General features: G+C 36.3%; 1 protein-coding gene and 1 long non-coding RNA gene across 4 annotated transcripts in view; one reads left to right on the forward strand and one right to left on the reverse strand.

Annotated features, from left to right (window-relative positions):
• LOC116719711 (myosin-10-like) overlaps nt 1–22,265 on the forward strand; it is an 87,371-nt gene that overhangs the window by 12,600 nt on the left and 52,506 nt on the right. For all 3 annotated transcript variants that reach the window (XM_032562343.1, XM_032562345.1, XM_032562344.1), the window contains 5 exons: nt 12,466–12,622; nt 19,636–19,663; nt 21,381–21,483; nt 21,731–21,760; nt 21,919–21,933. In XM_032562343.1, coding sequence (XP_032418234.1) covers nt 12,466–12,622; nt 19,636–19,663; nt 21,381–21,483; nt 21,731–21,760; nt 21,919–21,933 — 333 coding nt within the window. The remainder of the gene's footprint in view (nt 1–12,465; nt 12,623–19,635; nt 19,664–21,380; nt 21,484–21,730; nt 21,761–21,918; nt 21,934–22,265) is intronic.
• On the reverse strand, nt 1,721–2,681 carry LOC116719714 (uncharacterized). The gene is made up of 2 exons (XR_004339252.1): nt 2,348–2,681; nt 1,721–2,029 (listed from the first exon to the last, which is right to left on the reverse strand). It is a non-coding gene; the product is annotated as an uncharacterized LOC116719714 (long non-coding RNA).

The following is a 22,265-nucleotide window of genomic DNA, read 5'->3' on the forward strand; positions in this document are numbered from 1 at the left end:
CAGTTCTGTAAAATGTGGTGGTTGAGGTTCTGAAGCACTGGCATGTTTCTGTTCGTGTTTCTTTCGTCTTTGGGCTCTTTTTTCAGTTAGCTGTAGTTTAAGTTCAGCCACTTGTTTCCTTAAATTCTCAGTCTCTGTTATATATTTCTGCATTAAATCTGTGTCTTGATTAGTTGTGGGGGTGGGATCTGGAATGCCATGAAACTGGGCAAGAGGTTTTGCTTTAAACCCTCCAAGGTGACGTTGCATTCTGTCTACTTTTAGAGATCTTCTTTCTTCTTCAGTTCTTAATTCAAGAAGAAGCTCTGAAAAATTTGGGGCAGGATCATTTCTCAGTTTCTGTTGCAGGGTCAACAGTAAAGTCTGGTCCCAGCAACCACGCACAAACTGTTTGTAAAGTTGTCTATTAGCATTGGCCTCACTTACACCACCCCGTCTGATCGCAGTGCTGAGAAGTGTCTGCAGTCTCTGAATGTATTCAGATGCTTTCTCACCTGCGTCCTGATGAGTACTGAGGAACCTGGCAAAGATCTCCTCCCCGTCGTCAACAAGGCCATAGGCTGACTGGAGGAGTTTTACATAGTCTTGAGGAGGTGACTGAGAGCCTAGTTGTTTTACAATGTCTGCTGCGGGCGACAGTAAGCTCTCCAGAATCAGTCGTCGCTGCACATCCATTGTATAGCCATCCTGAAACATAAGTTCAACATGTAAACACCATGTTTCAAAATCCACTTCACCAGGCGGTTTAGGAACTCTGCCTGAGAAGGAACGCAGTCTCTTGGAGCCTGGAGCTGTCGTAGCTTCACTCTTAATGACATGCTCCACTATTATTCGTTGCACATCTGGTGGGTTTAGTATGTCAGAGTCTAGGGTTGTGGCAGTGCCCTTGGCTTGCTCCTTTGGTCGTACTGCCTGTCCCTTTCTTGTCCTCTTAAGCTTCTCTGTTCCACCTTGTGATTTGGAGACAGATTTTAATGGCTTACTGGGTGGAGGTTGTGATTTTTGAGGACTGAATATAACAGATGATCCACTGCTGTCTGATTCACTTCCAGTACTATCTGAGCTACCCCGTTCATTCTGCATAGTTTTAAAGGAACATGTGGCTTCAGGGTTTTCATCAATGGCTGACTGTGATTGTGTGGGAGTAGTTAAAACCTCAACTCTGTCCAAACACCATTTTGAGACTGGGTTCTTAGGAGACTGTATCACAGAGGGGAAACTGATGAGCTTTAGCGACTCTTCTGAGTCAAACTCAACAATCACTTGAAAGTCTTTGAGTCTCACTATTTTACTGACACTACCATATAATGATACAGCCTCTACAATGTCTCCATCTGTGTCATCATCAAGTATGCCCTTCAAAAGGATTGATTTTCTGTCATTTACACCATGCTCGCTACCAATGTCAGCAACAGAAGCCATATTTTGTCTGGTTATTATCAGACAATATTTGATCACACTGATCACTAATCAATTATTTATATTGGTTGTTTATAGCCTAAAATCCTCCTGGCTGGCTCGCCACTTATGTAACCAACTAGTGTAACTTACGAATAGATAAGTTGAGAAACTTAGATTTCAATGTTGAAGTTACAGTTAGTCTATCTTTCTAAGTTCAAAAAGGAGGATAATAAGTACAAACAACCATATTATCAAGAATGAACAGATTATTTAATACAACTTGAAACAGAATATTACGGTACAGTTTTTTTTTTGTTCCAACATAAAGTGTCCACCTTTTTTATCAGGCAGTGTATTTTCTTTTGGTTCAGATTCCTTATAGTTCAGTTCGTCCTTTGGAAGTTTTGTTTTCTTAGTTCAGTAATTTAAGTCAGTCAGTCAAGTCTTTGTTAAATGGCCATGTGTTTCTTTGGATCCAAAATCTTATCTTATCCGGTGCAAAGTAGGCAGCGGATCCAGCAGTCCCAGGTCTTGAGTTGAACCCTGGAGCTCAGCAATCCAATCCAGGCCTGCGATGCTATGCAGCTGGACAGTCTTCAAAGTTGAATGGGGTTCTAAAAAAACCCACCTGCATATATATAGAACTTAATTAACTATTAAGTTTCAAAAGTATGCAGGAAGCAATAAATTCCATTTATCACAAAAATAATATTCAACTAATGGCAAGCTTGCAAAACAAACGTATCACACTGTATCCGACCTCTTAGTTTGTACATAACAAAAAATGCAATACAGTGAAAATCATCATTTTAATCTCACACATTCCTCCGATTGGTTTTATTTACGTTTCTCTGTTCTTCCTTGTCGGAATATATGAGCAGTAATGCCTATGACGCCAGTTAGCATTAGCTTAATTTCGGTTGCAAAAACACGTTACAACACTCACCAGAGAAAATCACAGTAAAAATGTGTTTTACTGCCAGGGATCAGGTCACGGATCTTCTTTTCTCTTAACCGTTACCGGAATTAATCAAGAATTTATCTTATAGCATGCAGTAATTCGCACAACGTGCTACAGCCAGCTACGGTTTTCTTCTTCTTCTAATAGTTTTCTGCTGTCTAAACCAGAGTGTAACTCACAAGCCACCTGCTGGCGGTTTCTGGTATGACAAGAAAACTCAAAATGAAAATATAACTAAATTGCTGGGAACATTAAATAACAAAACAAAATCCTACAGAAATAAAATACCACTAACAGTACCACACATATACATGTGGGTTACAAAAGCAATTTATGTAATCTGTAAAAATGATAAAGTCCCTCTAGATTATTCCATCAGTGTTAAAAAACACTGGTCAAAGATAGAAAATATTCTTTTAACATTCCCTCTGGTATTAACACTCTTTTCAGAGGAATGTGGACTTAGAACATAACTTGAGGAACTATTATTATTTATTATTACTATTATTGCACTCCAAATATGAATATTGCGATATGACTATTGCACACATTGATATTGCTATGACGATATAATTGTGATATATCGTGCAGCCGTGATGGATATGATCACTTTTTCTGGTTTTATTTTTATTTTATTTTAATCTGGTTAATCATTTCTAGAGCTGCATGATTTCAACATTGTATGTAATTTGGACGCTACTGCTAAAAATTGAGATGATGTTGATTATGATATATTTTCCAGACTTTGTCCAGCTGGTCAAATACATTATTTCCTGGATTAAGCAGAATATGATAGACAGATGATATTCCTTTGCTATTGTGAGGATTTAAAGTCAGAAATTGCTGTGATAATTTGTATAATAGTTCATTTATTTAACCACGAACGTTGCCTCAAGCATTTTACAAACATTTCCAACTTATATACAGAATTCCATAGTCCAGTCCAATCACACTGACAGATTAAAAGTCAGTTGCTTTCATCCCACCTGGACTCAGAAGTTAATCTCAATTTATTATGCAAACTGGGAAAATGTTTTCCATCTCAAAGTCCAGCTGATTGCATGGAGCCTCTGATTTTGCAGCCATTTCTCCTCCTGAACAATCATCTGTTGATGCTTAACAAGCTCTCTTAGCTCTGGTCCATTTCTGCATAAACATCAGACTATAACAGCTTAGCATTTGATATGAAACACTAGAGCCTAAAAGGCTGTCGTATCCCACATAATCTGCTGATTTCCCCTGTGATTATGACCCACTAAATGCATTCCTGGAATAAAATGGACATGAAGCAGGTTGTACTCTAAATGCTTTTTGCTGTACTTGTTGAAAGACATTATATTTTAAAGAGATCATTGTCTTGTTTGCAGCCTAAAGGCTCTTCTGGCATGTCATTTCATAGTCTAATGAAAAGAAATACAAGTTGAACATTTATATCCTTAAAAACTGCATTAACATAACATTACATTTCAATAGTAGTGCAACTCTCCTTCTTATTCCTCCTTCTTTTGACAACAACAGAGATCAATAGTTATATAAATATAGACTGTGCTGTTTTTGCAATTTGGATAATGGATTCTGCTGAGCATCTCCATGATCTGCTGGTCAGGTTCTTGAAACTCTTTGTGTTTAGTTTGATAATACTGACGGTTTAGTAATCCTTTAAAACTACTCTACAAACGAACATTGAAACAACAGTCACATTTAAATAAAAGCAATACATTTAAATATACAGAATGAACACTAATGCACCTGACTTTTTATTAGCCAAACACACATTAGCCAGTTGATCTGTTGTTTTTCTCCCTGTTTTTTGAGGTCATCTGTGCTTTTGGTGCGATTCTTCAGCCTGTAATGTGTCCTTTCAGTCTGTGCTGAAACATACAGAAAAGTAGTTGTTGTGTTTTTTAAACGTAGAAATGGTTTGGGTGGGTATTGTCATTCTCCAAAGGCAACACTTTACGTCACATGTCGTGACTGGAGGTTTTCGTGTGACCTCTTCACTGTGAATGTCCCTGTGGGGGGAGATATGAGCCCTGCCTACAACGATCACATCACAGCGGCTAAAACAAGACTGATACTTTTCCTTCTGACTTTAGTCCTTGATTGTGTTCATGTTTAAAATTATTTTAACGCTCCAGAGGAAAATCACCATTTTCTGTATTTCTACAATTCATCAGGAGATGATTATGTTCATGTTGCACTGAGTAACACAAAATAAAATAAGTAGATTTTCACATTTCTAGGTGCAGAGAAGCCAAACTTTACTTTAAACACAGCCTGCTCATGAAGATGTTTGTTTTCAGAGCACAGTTGTAAAATGCAGCAGCCCCGACCCGAGCCACATGTCTGAGCGCAGGGAGGCCCGTGCTGAGTCACATGGGAACCCAACACCCATAACAGAGCTTTTTGTGTTCACTGATAAGCAACATCTGTCTGCTTAAGTAACTGAATTTTCCTCCGGTCCTGGTGTTAAAAAAAAAAAAAAAAAGCTTGATTAACAAGTTGATTTATTTCAGTTTCTGAGTGTTTTTTTTTAATTGATCTGTATCGTCACAAGCAGGCGTTTCTTCTGCTGGAAGACATTTTTTACGACTTTATTCAACTTCAGTTGAATTCTGTCCTTTCAGTGTTGAGCTCAAGAAGAAGAAACGTTTTAATTAGAGGCTGCAGACATGTGTTGGTCAGCTGATTATGGATTTCTGCATGTCTTATTTTGTGATCCCTTAAATTGGACAATTACATAACTCTGACTACTTCGTATTTCACTCCGGAGCCAAACAGTCGTGTTAACACAGTAGGAAAAAAATGACTAAATGAATAGAAAAACTACGAGTACTGCTTTGGTTGATATTAAGAAAAGTCATACGGTTTGTTTAATTTGCTGCCAGGCGCTGGTTATTATAAATTCAATCTGTGAACAATCAGACATGCTCAGTTTGCAGGGAGCAGAAATGGCAGCTCCAATCTGTCTGTTAAATATTAATGTCAGTATGATCTGTCAGCTGTTTTACCCACAGCTGGGTAACCCACAGAAATCATCAGTCAATTACTGAGTCAAGAAATATTTTTGCTTTGTTAAAGAAAAACAGTAATTTAACAAACTTTTCTAAATTACTGATAATTTTTCTCTTCCTTACTGAGTTATTTAAAAAAAATATTAATTTTATTTAACATTTAATCAGATTAATTGATTGTGGAAATAATACTAAACTAACTTGGTAATTGAATAATTATTAACTGAAGTATGCAGACTCAGAAAAATACTATTTACTAAAAGAAAGGAGCAATAATTATACCAAAAGAAAAAACATATTTTGCATTTAAGATAAAAACCTTTTTTGTCTGTAAAATATTTGAGCTTTACCTGGTTCAATTTCTTAAAAAAAAAAAAGAACAAAATCTTCAGTTAAGCACTTTTTGGTTAATTGTAAAAAAAAAAAAAAGTTTACAGATTAGCCCTACATTTTATTGATTTTAAGTCGAGTTTTTAGTATCATCCTTCTGGTTGCAGATGCATCCTTTGCTATAAATCAACCAATCACTGAATCAATCAAGTTTATTTGTTTAGGACATTTCAGGAAGATGCTTCACGTCATTAACACATCATATTATGGTCAACAGTTGTGAAAACCAATAACGTTCTTTACATTTTGTTAAATACCATTGATAAAATAATCAACACACATCAAATATGTTGGTCAATCTTCCATTTATTATGGTTTGAAAGCAGCTTGGTTTTAAACGGTCAGTGTTTTCCATTTCAAACAACTATAATTACCCTCTTTAATGATATTCTTCCAGCTACTTGTTCAAACACCTACTTTTATGTTCCAGAACAGATCCCGTAAGAATCCATTAATGGTAAACATGAGCAAATTATGGTCCTTGCCATGTGCTGCAAGACAATTGTGAGGTCAAAGTAGCACCTGTGTCGTTCATACCTGTTGTTAAGAGGCGCTACAGTTACTGCAGCCATGTAGCTTTGGAGAAAATGACAGCTTAAGAGCAGGGATGGCAGGAGAAGTAATTGTGGAGGAAGTGCAGTATTACAGTGCAGACGTAACAACCCTGTTTCAGCGTAGCAGCTTTAACTTGAGGTGTTTTGCAACACTTGTAGTTGCTTTACATTCTTAGGGTTTGTTCAGTCATACAGACTATCACCTGCTGCTCTTAATGCTGTACAAAATGCTCCCCAAAAGGTTAGCAACCCCCAGTGATGCCACACTAAACTCCAAACTCTACTGTTTTAGCACACGCTACCATTTCTGAGGTTGAGAAAATCAACATTAAGTCCTAACAAAAGTTAGATTAATGCAATAACATAGCAAAAACAATTGTTGTTTTTCTCTGATTTTCTTTCTTCCTGTCGTAAAGTTAATCTTTCCGTTCTTGTAACTGCAGTATTAGTTACACATTGGGAAATCTGATTTTAAGTGATTAGAAACACTCAATAATAAATTATTATAGCCAAAGCTGTTTTCCAAGCCTTAAACGGGAATCAAAACAGAAGATTATGTTTTCTATCGAAAGGAAGTCTTCATGGAAGAAAGTAAATAACAGGATTTGTCTTTGTTTATATATTGGTAGGCACTGCAAAGCCTGCTAAGCTGTAGCTGCTAATCTTTACCTGCTTTGTTTACCGTTCCCTAAAGTTGGTAAACTGTAGATGCACTGGCTCAGCAGTGGAAGTCATTGTGTTTATTTAAGTCACATTAAGAATTTTAGAAACTGAAACGCACATTTAAATAAAGTCTCATTTCATCTCTAGTTTTTTTTTTCTATAGTCTTCTATGTGTTTTTTATATTATTCTTTTGGATTCATTGTCATTTGACACCTGTCCCAGTCATTTGAAAACATTTGTGGCCAATTTCCTTATAGTTAGCTTTTTTGTATAAAAGTAAAAATATAAAAGTGCTCAGAAGGATCATGTTTTCTTTTTTTCGATACCTTTGATTGAATGTCTTGCTGGTTTCTGCTGAATTTCACTCTAGGTCAAACCAAAATGGTAAAAATAAAAAATGCCAAATGAGTGGAATGACCAGCAGTGAAAGCATCGAACCGTCTTCTTCAGCTTTTTCTGAAAAACTTTACTAATACTAAAAATAATTAGCAGAGTCTTCTTCCCTTTGTAACAACTTCCCCACTGAAGAGTGTTGTGGTTAGTGCAACATGGTAGCTTGATTTGAATCCAGATCAGTAGCTTCTGTTTAAATCTTCCGCGAGTAACATTTGTTTGTTTGGTTTTTTTTACTCAGAAAAACATCCACTTTTCTCAGCTGCCAGACTTGCATAAACTCCTTTTTCAAAAACACTTTATCCTGCATATATATATATATATATATATATATATATACACAGTGGTAAGATGTTTGTCATTTTAATTAAATTATGTTAGGAGTAAGAATCTCAAGATTTAGAGGAACTCAATACTGGATATTTTTGTCTAGCAATGGGTAAAAAAAGTGTTAAATGAATCAGATGATTATTTCCTGTTAAGGTAATTTAAAACCCTGTTGGTCTTCGTACACCAGAATAAAATGCTCTAAATCATTGCTTGTTTTCCCACTGACTGAGAGCCCATTTATAAAGCTCAAATTCAGATTTTTAACCAGACTTTTCTTTTTTTTTTTTAGAGAATTATGAGGCAGTGCTGATATTGTTAAACCTACCGGTAGATGAGATGTGCCTAGGCCTGTCGCAATAATCAATAAATAATACATCAATGAATCCCATGACAAATTGAAAAGTGATTTATCCTTTTTCTTTTTTCTCTTGCTCTTTTCTACCAAAACCCGGATGACAGAAGTCTTCAGTCTGGTGCTCTAGTCTCAACTATCCCTCTTTTTGTTTTACAAAGACTGCAGAATTAATTTTATATGGTGTTTTGTTTATTCATTTTTGATATTTAAAATGTCTTCAAGTTCCAGTGTTAAATGTTCATTAGAATTTAAAGTTCATCAATATCTGGGAATGAGTTCTTGCATTATTATGCCAATATTACCTTTATATTTCTTGAAAATGGTTTCAAAACAACAAGATTATTGTTTATCGCAATAACTTCTCATCTTATTGTCCAGTGAAATTTGTTATGATGACAGAGATGAACCCCTCTTGCAATCTTCAACCAGGCAGAGTGCTTTTATGGCTGCCAACTGGTGTCTTGTTGTTGGCGGTGTAAACCGCCAGCTAATCCTCCCAAATACCCCCTGGGGTACGAAGTTAAGGGCAGCCAGCTGAGTCATCCCCCTCCCCTCTTCCTGTGGTTCCCGCTGGTTCAGTAGATCACAGATCGGTCTGCCTGGCGTTGCGCCCACTATGAGGTCGTCTCTGGAGGGGTTAGAATGAAACGGGCCAAAATCAAACTGATGTCACCAGTCAGTCATACTCAGCAGAGTGGAAGTATCTGCAGTATTGGTGGCTATGATGCTACAGGGGGTTGAAGTTTACTTGGCAGATACTGTGGGAGGTTTCAGAGTAACAAATCTGTATCACCAGACAGCTGTACAGAGTCTAAGCATCCGTGCCCATGGAGGAGGGGGTTGATGGCCATCTGGCAACATTTCCCTATCCTTTGTAAATATGAGGTTTAACAGCACAAGAACATTGTTATTGATGGGGTTATCTTTTAATTTAAACAGTTTGAACTCAAAAAAACACTTTATTTTAGTTTTAATTGTCAGTGTTGCATCAAATTGTTATGTTTTAGCCCTTTAAAGCACATGTGTCAAACTCAAGGGCCGTGGGCCAAATCCGGCCTGCCATAGCTTTTTATGTGCGGCCCTCTAGGTTGTAGACTAAACACTAAGTGTACTTAAATATTATGTTTTCAATCAAATTAATGCAGTTTTTATCTGCTTATTGCCAAATTATATTAATCAGTTTTTCCAGTTTCTTGAGAATTATCGGGGAAATTCATGCAAAATCAACAAATCCTCGCACTTTTTTTGTGCTAATACATAATTGGGAGTTTATTACAGATTTTTCTACAAAATTGTCAAAAGCTTTCTCACTTAGCCTTAAATGATGTCAGATTATAGTCTGTGATCTATACATAGCGAATAGAAAAAGTCACATTTACCATCATAAATAAGCTCAAATACTGCAAATATTTCCAAATTAGACTGAAATGATGTTCAATAATATTATTTAACTTTAAAAATTCATTGATAATTTAACGGTCTGTGAACAGATTTTATCAATACATTCTGGCACAACCTTCCCTTTAAGAGCATTCATGATCTTGATTTGGCCCAAAACAAAAGTGAGTTTGACACCCTGCTTGAAGGCCTAAGTTTCAAATCTCCGCCTGGATATTTTTGCTTTAAATGCCCTGTGAGTAAATATATTTGCCCATTTCCCCATAACAACTGGAACTTTCAATATCTAGCAGTTATTTACGATTTACTGTCTATTAAAAGAGTGTTTCATCAGCTTAAACTGAAGTAAAATATTCTCCCTACAAAGACGGGAGTGAAATTACCGTAATAACCCGATTATTGGCTGGAAAGTGCAACTTCTCCCCTTTCAGAAACGGTTAGAATTTTTCAGATAGCGCAAAAATATTGCAGAGTCACAGTACTGGAAAGTTGGCTTGTAAAATTGTGTCATTAGTGACACCCTTGGGCCTATAAGGGCTAACCTAATCAATATTCTGGATTCATTACTCAAGATAATATAGGGTATATTCAGTGTTGACCTCAAGTCATATGACAGATGAAAACTGTTAAATCTTTTTCCTGCGTCATGATTCAATTGAGTCCAAAAAGCTTTTCCAAATGGTTTTGTACGCCTTGGGGCCTTTCATTCTGTCTGACTGCCATGGACAAGATTAGTCAGGGAATGTGTCTATGTGGCCAGGCCAAGCCAAGCACACAAATCAGAAACGCATAAAAACGCTCATGAGGAGAAAAATGAGTTTGAGGGGCACAGACAGAAAAGCAGGTCTTGTTAGAATAGCTTTTATTTGCAATTGTTGAGTTTTAAAACGAAAGACCAGAGAGAAAAAGATGTGTGGACATTTTATGGTTTTTAACTTTCCACGATTATCTATCTAAATTAATCTGTGAGCATCTGCAGCATAGTGGGTTGCACTGTGAACCCCACGAACTGTCCCAAATTAATGTTTAAACAGCAACAGCAATCTCAGGGATTAACCCTTGTCTGTCTGCTCACAAACTTTAATTAATTAAAGTCACAATCTCCTGTATTCTGTTTCCATGGTCAAAGGTAAAACCTGCTTTAATTTAAAGCAGGAAATCAGGATTTTCTTAAATGAGGAGCGTTGTTATTGCATAGTTGCGTACAAACAGCAATATATTGCTGCGTGAATATTTGACACATTTAACACAACAGTAATACACATATGCTATAATATCTAAGTAATGCAGATATTTCCATCTTAGAACACCAATAAACAACAGGAAAATAGGATTTAGATGTTTCAATAGTTTTATGGGATTCAGAAGACCCTGTTCTTTTTCAGAACTAGATTTATGATGTGTGGCACTAGTAGCAATGATGGTATTTGCCTTCATTAAGTGGTACTCAGAAGAAATTTTGCTATCAACAAGCATCATCAATGTTCACAGTTCATTTGCCCCATGTCCAAGTCTTTAAGGAGAAAGTCTTAGTCACGTTCCAAGTCATTTAGGGTTGAATCAACGTCAGATCTTAAGTCTTTAATAGGCTTTTTTCAAGGAAAGAACTCTGTTTCTTGAACTGGTTTGGTTCGGGTGCCTATGAACTTTGGTGCGTTTTTGAGAGCCAGTGCCCATTTCTACCTACCATGCGTTGTCAACAGTAGATGTTACAAAGACAAAGAGAGCGTAGGAGCAAGATCTGTGTGTTACTTCTTGTTTATCTTCCTTTAATTTAACAATCCACAGACCTTTCAGCTAATCACCAATATAGTTTTCACTCTTACTGCACATAAAACAACAAAGAAGTAGATAACTTCCTATGAGGTAATTCTTGAGATGGCTTGTCTCTGCTTTCCATCACTCGTTACTCCAAAATAAAATCAGCTTCTGACATTCCTCAACAGACTTCATTTAACATTCTTCACTGCCATGCTTGTTTGTCTTTGTTTGGTTGTCAAGATTTTTTCTTCAGCCATTGACCGGTCCATTCGTCTCAGTTCGTGCAGAAAAAATAACTAGCTCAGTTCATGCTGTGGAACCTTTTCTTTTCTATTAAAACATTCGTCAATGGTTTGAAAATACGTTCAGGATCCAGTACAGACTGATAATCGTGTTGGTGGAAAAGAACTTCATGTCTACTCAAAATTCAAAGTTCTTCCAACTCAAGTCGCACGTTGCTGTCCCCATCTCTTGCAAAGCCAAACTCTCTGTAAAGTAAAACCAATAAGCACCAATAAATAAAACAGACAATCCCTTCAACTATATTGACCAAAGGCATGGTGGTGTCAACTTCAAAACAGTAGACCAAGAATGAATGCTGATGACCATTGACCTCCGCATTGGGAGATCAATGGTCGTCTAACCTGTCCCCCAGTTCCAACACCAATAGAAAACCAGTGGGATTTCCTTCAAGATATTTCAGTGACAAGGCTGCTACTTCTACTACTACAAAACAAAAAGCTTAATTAGTAATTATTTGACTGCACAAACCAGTTCCACAGAGTGCTGGAAGGTCCTCGTTGTATCTATGAATGCTTGTGTGTCTCAGATCTGCAAAAAATCAGGAGACGCATCTTTGTTTTAATTAATTTTTTTTTCCTTGCTGTAACTTGATCTTTACAGGACAGTGTCATTTCAGACCATTTGGGAAACACCAATGTATAACTTGTTTCATAAAAAAAAACCTACTACATTAGCTTGAATAAATGTCAGATGGATTGTAAATGGAGCTACTTTTGGAACTGGAATATTTTACTTTATTGAGTTTAATTACTTTTATACATCTCGATTTAGATGTTACTATGTATAAAAAAATCACTTAAATCTGTAATTGTCCAGCATTTTCCACAATCCCTGCTGTCTCCTCTTCAATTCACATGAGTAAACATTAAAACTAAGAGATACTATCTGTGACGATAAACCCACTCTGCAGCCAGTTAATCTATTATCTTATCTTTTTTTAGACATACTCTGGCCTCTTCTGCGTGGTCATTAATCCCTACAAAAACCTGCCCATCTACTCGGAGAACATCATAGAGATGTACCGCGGCAAAAAGCGGCACGAAATGCCTCCTCACATATATGCCATCTCAGAGTCTGCATACAGATGCATGCTACAAGGTAAGTCTGAGTTTATCGCTCTCTGTCCACCAGACTCACAGGAATTACCATCATAACGCACATTAAATGTCATTGATTGTCAGTGATTTTCAAAGATTTTGTTTCTATAATCTGTTTTTCTTAGCAGAATTAAAGGTAATAATCCATAAACAGGTTTTCTGTATAACATTCGGCTTATCTGAATTATCTTGATTTTTTGTTAACTAACTTTAAAGCCATAGTGCAGCTTTCATTATCTAGGTCAGGGTTGTCCAATATGTGGCCAGGGGGCCATTTGTGGCCTGTCAAGTGATTTTGTGTGGCCCCCAATTACAATTAAAAAATGATAAAAATTTAGCCAACAGATGCAGATTGAGAGTTTTAAAATGATCACCAACATAATTTTCTTACAAATTATTTAACCAAATTCCAAGAAAAGGTAAAACCACATTTATCCAGAGACTTTTCCTCAAAAGCCAAAGTTGCTGCACACCAATCAGCTCTTTTTTTTTTTTTTATTAAACTTTTCTAAATATAGCAAGTGTTTTGAAAGAAAGTGACCCAAATTCTATTATTGGTACTGAAAATAGTTATTCAATTAAATTTTCAGTTATTCAAAAGAAACTGAAAACCTTTGAAATTAATCACAAAATTTCTAAAGTTTTTTTTGTTTTTGTTTTTTTAACTAAATGCCTTTATTTTAATACAGCAAATGTGAAAAATCTATAAAGGCGTATTAGAGTTGTTATAGAGAAAAAAATAGCACATTTCTGCCAAAATTTTTAGATTAATTTAGAAGATTTTCTACAAAAAACCTGAAAAATTCAGAGTTTTTGAAATTCAGAACATTTCTGAATTTTGTCTAGTAAATTTTTTAAATGAGTCACTAAATTTCAGAAGTATTTCAAAGAACTTAAATGTCTTTGTTTTAATACAGCAAACATACAAAATGTACAATGCCGTATTAGGGTCATTGTAAAGAAAAACAAGAGTAAATTTCCACCAAAAACAATCAAATTTTGAGAATAATCTTAGAATTTTTCAAGATTTTTGTGGAAAATTTCTGAGTTTTTGAAATTCAGAAAATGTCCAAAAAAAATCTACACATTTTTTTTTAACGAATCACAAAATTTCTGAAGTTTTTGGTGAAAATTTACTCCACCTCTTTTTTTTTTCTTTTTTTTTTGATAATGGTCCTGATACACTGTCATAAAAATCCCTTTCAAGTTTTGGATGTACGATAAATATCGGGCTACATAATTTGCTAAATTTTATGTTGGGTTTTTTTTTTTTGGTTCGCAACTCGTTTTGGCCCATGTGACAAAAAGTTTGGACATTCCTGATCTAAGTTGATATTTTGTTTGTCATGTTACCAACAGTTGTAGCTAAATGTTTTGTAATATTGTTTTAGATTTCCTTGGAGATAAATATGAATATGTGGTTAAAATGATGAAGTCCTCATTTTAATTGTCGGTGAGGGAAAGTCCAGAGTGAGGGCAATCCAGGCTGAAGGATGTTTTCTAAGATCTGTGGCTGGCAGCTGGCAGGTTTCCAGGGTCTATAAGCAGCGACTGACTAGGATCAGACCAGCAGGAACAGAGAGGGTGACCCCATTGTGCTTGACAATAGATTCATTGTATGATTGTGAGGGCTGAACAGTGGGGGTGGAGACATGCTGGACAGTCCTGTCAGTCCTTTAAGGATTTGCTTTCCTCTTGTTGGTGTGCAGAGAAAGATTTTGATCGCACGTTTGCAAGCTGTAGATAGCAGAGTTTAATAATCAGCTATGACTTGGCACCACAGATCAGAGATTTTAAGAAAAGATTTAAGTACTACTAAAATTAACAACTTTGAGAAGTGTTTTTTTATTCATTTAATCCAGCTGGTTTTATTTGAGAGAATCCTCTATAAACTACAAGATATGTTTACTTGTGAATGACGCAACATATTTTTATTTCGGCTATATATGACTGCTGCAAACAGTCATATATTATCCATAATTGGAGCAGAAGTGTTGCTTTACTTCATTTGTTTTATTTATTCTTTAAATATTTTGGGTATTTTTGACATGTCCTTCATTTTTTATATATTTAATGTTATAGATATTATTATTATTATTATTTATATATTTAATGTTATATTCGTTTTATAAATTTAAGTTATGACATTTGAAGGTTTTTTACTTTCTTTCATGCAATTTATTTAATTAAATTTTTTTTTTTTTTTAAAGATTTCAAATATTTTTTTAATTAAATTATTTCTTTATTTTAAATCCTAATAAATTTTTTAGATACTGTAATTATAAAAAAATTATTTATGGTTATTTGAAACAATAACAAAATGATTTTAAGTAGAGATTTTAAACTTGGCTTGACTTTGGCTTCTTCTACACAATTAGCGAGATTACACAGTTAGCATTATGAAATCTAAACAGCAGTCTCTCTGTATATTTCAAAGCTTTGAGATTTCCAGCATTTGCCAACCTTTCCACATCTTCCCTCACCAGCACGATCAAATATTGGGTTTAAATTTCATGTCCTGTTGAAAGCGACTTTCTTTTTGTACCTGAAAAATTTTGAAATGACCAAAGCTGCAAAAGTTAGAAATTATAAAGCAGCTTTCACACTAATTCTGAGAATACCTGACTTTGAATCCTCTTGGCATCCTAACTGCAGCATGTTGCTCCCACAACCTGGTTGCACCTCAGTGTGGGGTGTTCACAGATTGAAACATTGAGTTTCTTCCTAATGGATCAGAGACAGTGAAGCAGAAAAATCATCTAAGTCCGGTTTCTTTTTTGCATTTGCTGTTGGCATCTGAACTTTTGTGAAACCGTTCATATAATCCAGCTGGTTTTATTTGAGAGAATCCTCAACTACAACTCCAAGAAACGTTTATTTGTGAGTGATGCAACATATTTTTGTTTCCGTACATTGAATACAGTCTTCTAACTGCATTAAGCAAACATCTCCAACCTCCCAGACTTGACCTGATTCTCCACTATCTTTCTGATTGTAGCTGAATTAACAGATGTGATGTAAAAGGAGGTTTTTATGTTGGAGATTAATGGAGGCCAGCTGCTTTCAGCTGTGCCCTGAGCATTTCAGCAGCCTGGTTAATAAAATAAAATATCCAGCTGCATAGTTAAGCTTTGGAGCATTATTGCCCTTTTATCCAAACTGGCAATTAAGTTATTGGAAAGTTTCTGAGTTTGAGATAGTCAGACAAAATCACTGCTGATCAACTTATTTCACCCCGTTGCATAATTCTTGTATCTAAACTCTGAATAATTCATCACATACCTGTGTTATTTATAAGCTTCTTTTGAAAGCTGTCCAGAGTCGGTTTGTTGCTGAACTTTAAGTTTATGAGGTGTGGGACTGAAGCAGATTGCCAAAATCAGTAACAGAAGGGTGACTAACGCTTGCAGAGATCCGATAATTACTGCAGCATTAGAGAGAAGCCTTTTCACTGCTCAGATAGAAAGTTAAATAAGGTGTTGCCGAACAAAGACGGGGTGAGCAAGGAGACCTCTAGACATCTAGACAGTGAACAGTTTTCTTCACTGACGTATGGAAAGCTGACAGTATCATTTGTAGAATTGGAAGCAAATACGTTTTGTTGCTTTGCATCAACATTGGGACCACAGGAGTTTTTAATTCTACGGGTGGGCCGGGTTCAGCAGTGCTTCATTGTCCCAGGTGGAGTTATGAGACAAGCTTTCTTTCTCTCAGTGAACAGAGATAGGGCTCTTTCTTGACTCGTTCCCCTGATGTTCATTCGGGGCATGAGGTCAAGTCCAGTTGGATTCATCTTGTTTCAGTAAGATTTTCTCCAAAGCAGACATCTTTATCCCATGAAGATCTGGACAAAGCAACAGCCTAAAATTACACAATGCGTTTCATGTGTTTGCAGTTTCTCAGTTTTCCCAGCACTCCTACAAATCTGTGAATAAACAAGCTGAAAAGTTGAAATAGTGCAGGTCACAACCTCACCAAACAACTGGCAATAATTACGTCTGTAAAGTTTGTAGCCTTTTAAATCAAAGCGTAATAAAGCCCTCTTTCAAGCTCAGGCAACTTACAACAGGGGTGCACAGAAATACCAGCCTCAGTTATGGTAGTCTACACAGGCCGTCGATCTTTTAGCAGTCAGCCTTGTGTGGTACTTAGATGTGAGTGGGAATAGAGCAAAAAGCCGCTCTATGACTTGGATCATATCGTTCCACCAACTCAGCTTTCTAAAGGTGAAATTTTGGGTGAAATGTTCCTAAACGTACATTTCACCAAATGTAAATGCGTTCTAGAGCCGTTCAAATATAATTTATTGTTGCAGTTAACATTATCAAGTTTCTATAAGTAAGTATGACAAAATACACAGATACATATATACATATATATATACATATGGAGGACCGGTCTTGCCATAATTACGAATAAATACAAAAATAAATAAATGACTCACTGAATTAATTAAAGAGTGAAAAAGCAGCAAATAAAATGGCATGCAATTAAGTGCAACAAAATAATAGGAGGAGCTTTATTTAATAATTTATCATTTAAGTAGGTAAAAATGTATATATTTGTTGTGTTCTTTTTTTATTTACATCAATAGCGATTAAACCAGTTTGAATGTTTAAAGTGACAATGAAGCATCTCAAGTCTATTCTAATATGAAAATTTTTTTTATTTGAATGCTTGAGTTAGGACTGTATATACTGATTTGTATATAATCTCCTTTCCGGTTGGCATTTTTATTAATCAGCTTTTTTGGTCAAGTTGTTCCTCTCCTAGCGCTGTAACGATTCCTCGAGTGATTCGAGTACCACGATTATTAAAATTCCTCAAGGAAAATTTATCTGCCTTGAAGCTTTGTTAAATTATGTTTTATTATTTAGCGCACCGTGTTCCGGCCAGGTGACTATTTATGTTGCGCAGCGCTCTCACTTCTGCCTCTGAGTTGTTGACGAATGGTAAGTGTTAGCAGCATAACATCCAATTTTCAGGTTCGGTTCAGTTAATTGATAATGATAATAAGCATCTTTAAATTGCCTGGTGCAATGCCTGGAATACGGCAGCCTTTCTCCTCCCAGATCTGCTGCAAACAACTGGGAAGAATTTAAGATTTTTGTATAATTTTTGTCCAGGTTAAATTAGAAAGTGAAATATTATGGTTAATTTTCTAAACTACAGTAAAGTAATTGCAGGGATGCACAAATATGAAAATAAAAAATTGAGCTTATGTTGATATCCAATAGTAATACTTCTGTTATGGTAGAATCATTCTGATACAATCAGATGTTTACATACATTCATCGTGGATGTCATAAGGTTCTCAACAGTCTTCACTGTATTTTAATGGTTTTAATCACCTAACTTTGACTTGACATGAGCAGCTCTGTTTTTCCTAACGGTACAGTGTTTTCTGTTATAGTTTTACTGGAAACCAGTGGTCAAAAGCAGGAAGCCTGCATTATTCCTAATGGGCCGTCCAGCTGTGTCCTCTGTCCCTTAACTGTCCAACAGTTGACTCCATAGGAACACAGTCAGCACTTTTAGGGACGTTGTCTCTGGCAGAACAGTGCAGCCTTGGACACAACAAAACGATTTAACATATTTACAGCACTGGTTAAACAGACTTCAGCTTATCTCCCACAAGGCCAAAATGACCTCGGAGCAGCTCAGTTAATGGGATTTTTATTTATTTTGTATTTTGCATTAAGCATTTTATTATGTTTAAAGTAGAGATGCGCCAATCCTATTTTAATATCTATATCAGTACCAATAATGAATAAAATTCTAGATTGGGTATGAGTGACGATGTATTTATTATTTATTTTGCATCATATTTAAAATTCATAATTGTACTTTCTGAACATTTTGAGAGGTTTGTTGGAGTTTTTCTTTATGTGTTTGACTGAGGTGGTCAACCTATTGTTTTAATCAGTTACTTTATTATTTATTTAGGGCGGTTTGGATGGTGGGGGAGATGAACGAATGTAAGATTGGGGGAGGAGGGGAGGAAATAGACCAGGGGACAGACGAACGCAAGTCCGGGGACCGGTAGACCAGGGACGAAAGTAAGAACGGGGTGGAGCAATACGGGATATTTACGCCACTTTTGTTCGTCACACTCAGAAACTCATCTACCAGCCATGTACCGCCAAGATGATTTCCGCCACCCGTTTCTTGAGACCGGGACGTTATGAAATTTATTGTGTAATAATAATTATTGTGTTGTATTATTGTTCATCCGTAAAGCTACACTTACACTGTAAGCATCAACTACTCAGCCACTCGCCGTGTTCAGTCTATCTGCTTACCTGTATAAATTCTCCTGCAGCGCTCTTCCCTCCTTTCTCTCTCGCTTGACAAAAATCAACAGTTTATTTTCCACTTTTATAACAAATGTTCTCGCTGAGAGTAAAAAAGAACCAGAAATGAGTTGAAGTGAAGAAACTTGTTGACTTTCCTAAGCCGTTGACTTCCTGCTCAGCCAACCATGTGACTGGACAGCAGGCGCCTGTCCCTGTGGGAGCGCTGATATGAAGACAAAGTACTGTTTTGCTATGATTTAATCGCCATTAATTTTCCCTACATGGCCCCGCAGCAACTGTCTCTTTCAGAGTTCACTGCATACTCTGAACTGGAACAGCATGGAAGTGACATGAATATTACTTGTGGAGACAAGAACTGTGATGTGTTGGTGTGTGTATAGTGGGGCTGAATGTTAACCTGTGCTGTCATTGTCCTTCACTAATGGCTACAAAATGAGAACCAGATTGAGTTTTCTGAACTTTTTTTCCTGTTGTTTTACTGTGGAGGCTGTTGTATGTTCATACATTGTTTTATTTCTGTCTCATTAATAATGTTGTTTGTTCTTGCCAAGAGATGGATGGAAAACAAAACTATATTTTAATGCCTACTTAAGTAAAATAGCTCAAATTATTGTCCAGTTTAACAATAATTTATGCGTGAATTATAAATTTGTCATGTAAAATGGAGTTAAATTAGTTTTCTTTTTTTGTTGCACAGATCGAGAGGACCAGTCCATTCTTTGCACGTGAGTAAACATTGAACATAACTTTCCTATTGTTATTTTTTTTGCCTCAAACGAATTATACAGACAGGTATAAAAATTCATTTGTTGACTGTTGTTCAAGTCCCCAAGGTTTATTTGTTAGATCTGTGTAAATTTAACCTCTTACTTTGAGTTGATATTATTTTAAGGTGCATTCACAGTTTTAACCGAACTCCGGTTCGGATGCCTAGAAAGTTTGGTGTATTTGGGGAGATTCGAGAGTGCAATCAAACTGTGACGCGGACCAAAAAAGCGAACTCTGGGCTGCCTGAAACGCTAGGTCTTCGTTCGGTTGAAATTAACTGGTGCGGTTCAAATGCATATGTGAATGCCAGACATCTACGGAAGTAGACTAAAGTGCAGGGCATTCTGGGTAAAAACAACCAAAACAAATGTGTGTGTCTAGCTTTCATGGAAGAAATGGCTTTTGACAAAAGACAAATCCTACAACCGCTAAATGTTAGGAGTGCACCAATCGCAGTTTTCTGACCGATCCCCAATTACCGATCTTTAAAAAGCCTGACCTGACGATCCAGATTTTGGCTGATACCAATTTTTTTGGTCTGAAATGTTGCAGTGGTTTATTTTTAAACCTTTAGAAAGGTAGATAAGATCGTCTTCACATGTAAATCAGTGTACCGGTACTAAATTTAGAAAAAAAACACCTTGTTTTGCTATTAAAAGTTTTTGTGCGAGGATATGTAGGTATTGAAATTAGTGTACTTTGCAAAACTGCAATGGAAACACCTTTTCAGCATCACACGAGTCATGTGATCAATAGCAGGATATTACTACTGACTGAAAGCGACAAAGACGACATGAAATGGTAGGACGATCAGGGCGCAGTGTGTTTTTAGTGACTTATCACTTGAACAAACTTATTTACTAAATTTCTTATTTAATAGAAACACCACAATTGCAAAAATTTTATCTTAGCTGTACATCGACAAAGTTTTGCACACATTTGTAATGGAAGCTAGTATCATGTACATCATGCACACTGCAGAGTTGAATTTAAAACAAAGATTGCACAGATGAAGACTTCCCCACCGACATGTGGAAACTGCTATAAAACACCAACTATTATCCCCACAAACCAAGAGCAGTACTTGTTTTTAAGGCATAAACAAAGGCTTTTAGAAATTTTACAGCCTGCAGTCAAAAATCCAAAGAGGTGATCTCCCTATAATTACAATCTCTTTACACTGCAGCTCTCATTCTCCCACTTTGGCCACATCACTCTTGACAAGTGGAAGCCAAACAATATCTAGCACATAGTTGGCGTATGCAAATGTGCACTGTCTGTAAAACCTCGGTTATGCGTTAAATCTAAGCCATCGTGTCAAAGATTCTGGATTTGATGATCTTGGGAACATTTTTCAGCCTTTTTCCTAAGCTAGTGTAACTCTGTGGCAAAGCAGTGAGAAGCATGCCAGAATCCTCAGCTGCAAACCTGGAAAATGTTGGAAATATATTGCAGAGAAAGACAGAGATGGTAGCTGAGATCACGTCTCTGCTTCTCTACCTTAAGGGAGGACAAAGTAATTAACCATGAAGTCAGAAAGTGTGTGAATAAAACCTGCAATGATTTACAGATCTGATGTGTTATCATCGCCTAGTGGCCACATCTGTTGATGTGGAGAGTTCAGAGTCGTGGAGATGCCGGTTTTTCTATCAGCTGTCTTCCTGTGCCTTGCAGAGGCGAGTCGGGAGCTGGTAAGACAGAAAACACAAAGAAGGTCATCCAGTACCTCGCACATGTTGCTTCCTCCCACAAAGGAAGAAGAGACCACAACATTCCTGTGAGTATTCATTCAAAGCTACTAAATATCACTCACTAAAACGCAATAATACTGCGGAAAAATTAGACATAATTGTCAGTTTTACAACAGAAGAACATTGTTGCAAGTGAAAATTACTCTCTGTAAATAATGTTGCCAAAATAGGATGTGGGTCACGTAATCCAGCTATAAAGGAGACACTCAACTACTTTGTGTGCTGAATATTTGTACTTCATTTAACAATTTATATATTTTTTAATTGCAACAGCCAGAATCCCCCAAACCAGTGAAACTACAGGCAAGTTCCCCTTTTTTTTCCTTTCACACCCTGTTCATTTGCATGCATCTCTAGCATTGTCCTTTCAAATAAAACTAATTCTCTCAACTTGATGATTTTAAATGCTTGTAATAAAATCTGAAACATTTATTAGAATCTGTTCTGTCTTTCTTTGTCAGGCGCAAAATGCAGTTGTAAGTAAAAGTTAAGTCTTTTAATCATTCACATGTTGTGTTTTGCTCACCTCAAATAAGCCGATGTGCATGTCATAGTTTGGCCACTTGTAAAGCCTTAGCTGTCATCTTGTGCTTTGTGGTTACAGTTAGTTAAACCTGTATTTAAGTATTTCTTTTTAACCATTTAACACACCAAACTAGCTTAAAGCATGATCTAGTTGAAGTTGTTACATTCTGTATAGTTGAGTAAAAAAAAAACTTGAAAATAAATGGTGTCTTTTATTGCAGCAGCATAATCTCACCCTGAAAAACTTGAATTTAAGTGGATTTAAAAGTAGATTTTGAGGTTT

The sequence above is a fragment of the Xiphophorus hellerii genome, chromosome 5, assembly GCF_003331165.1.
Source record: "Xiphophorus hellerii strain 12219 chromosome 5, Xiphophorus_hellerii-4.1, whole genome shotgun sequence".
Taxonomy (NCBI): domain Eukaryota; kingdom Metazoa; phylum Chordata; class Actinopteri; order Cyprinodontiformes; family Poeciliidae; genus Xiphophorus; species Xiphophorus hellerii.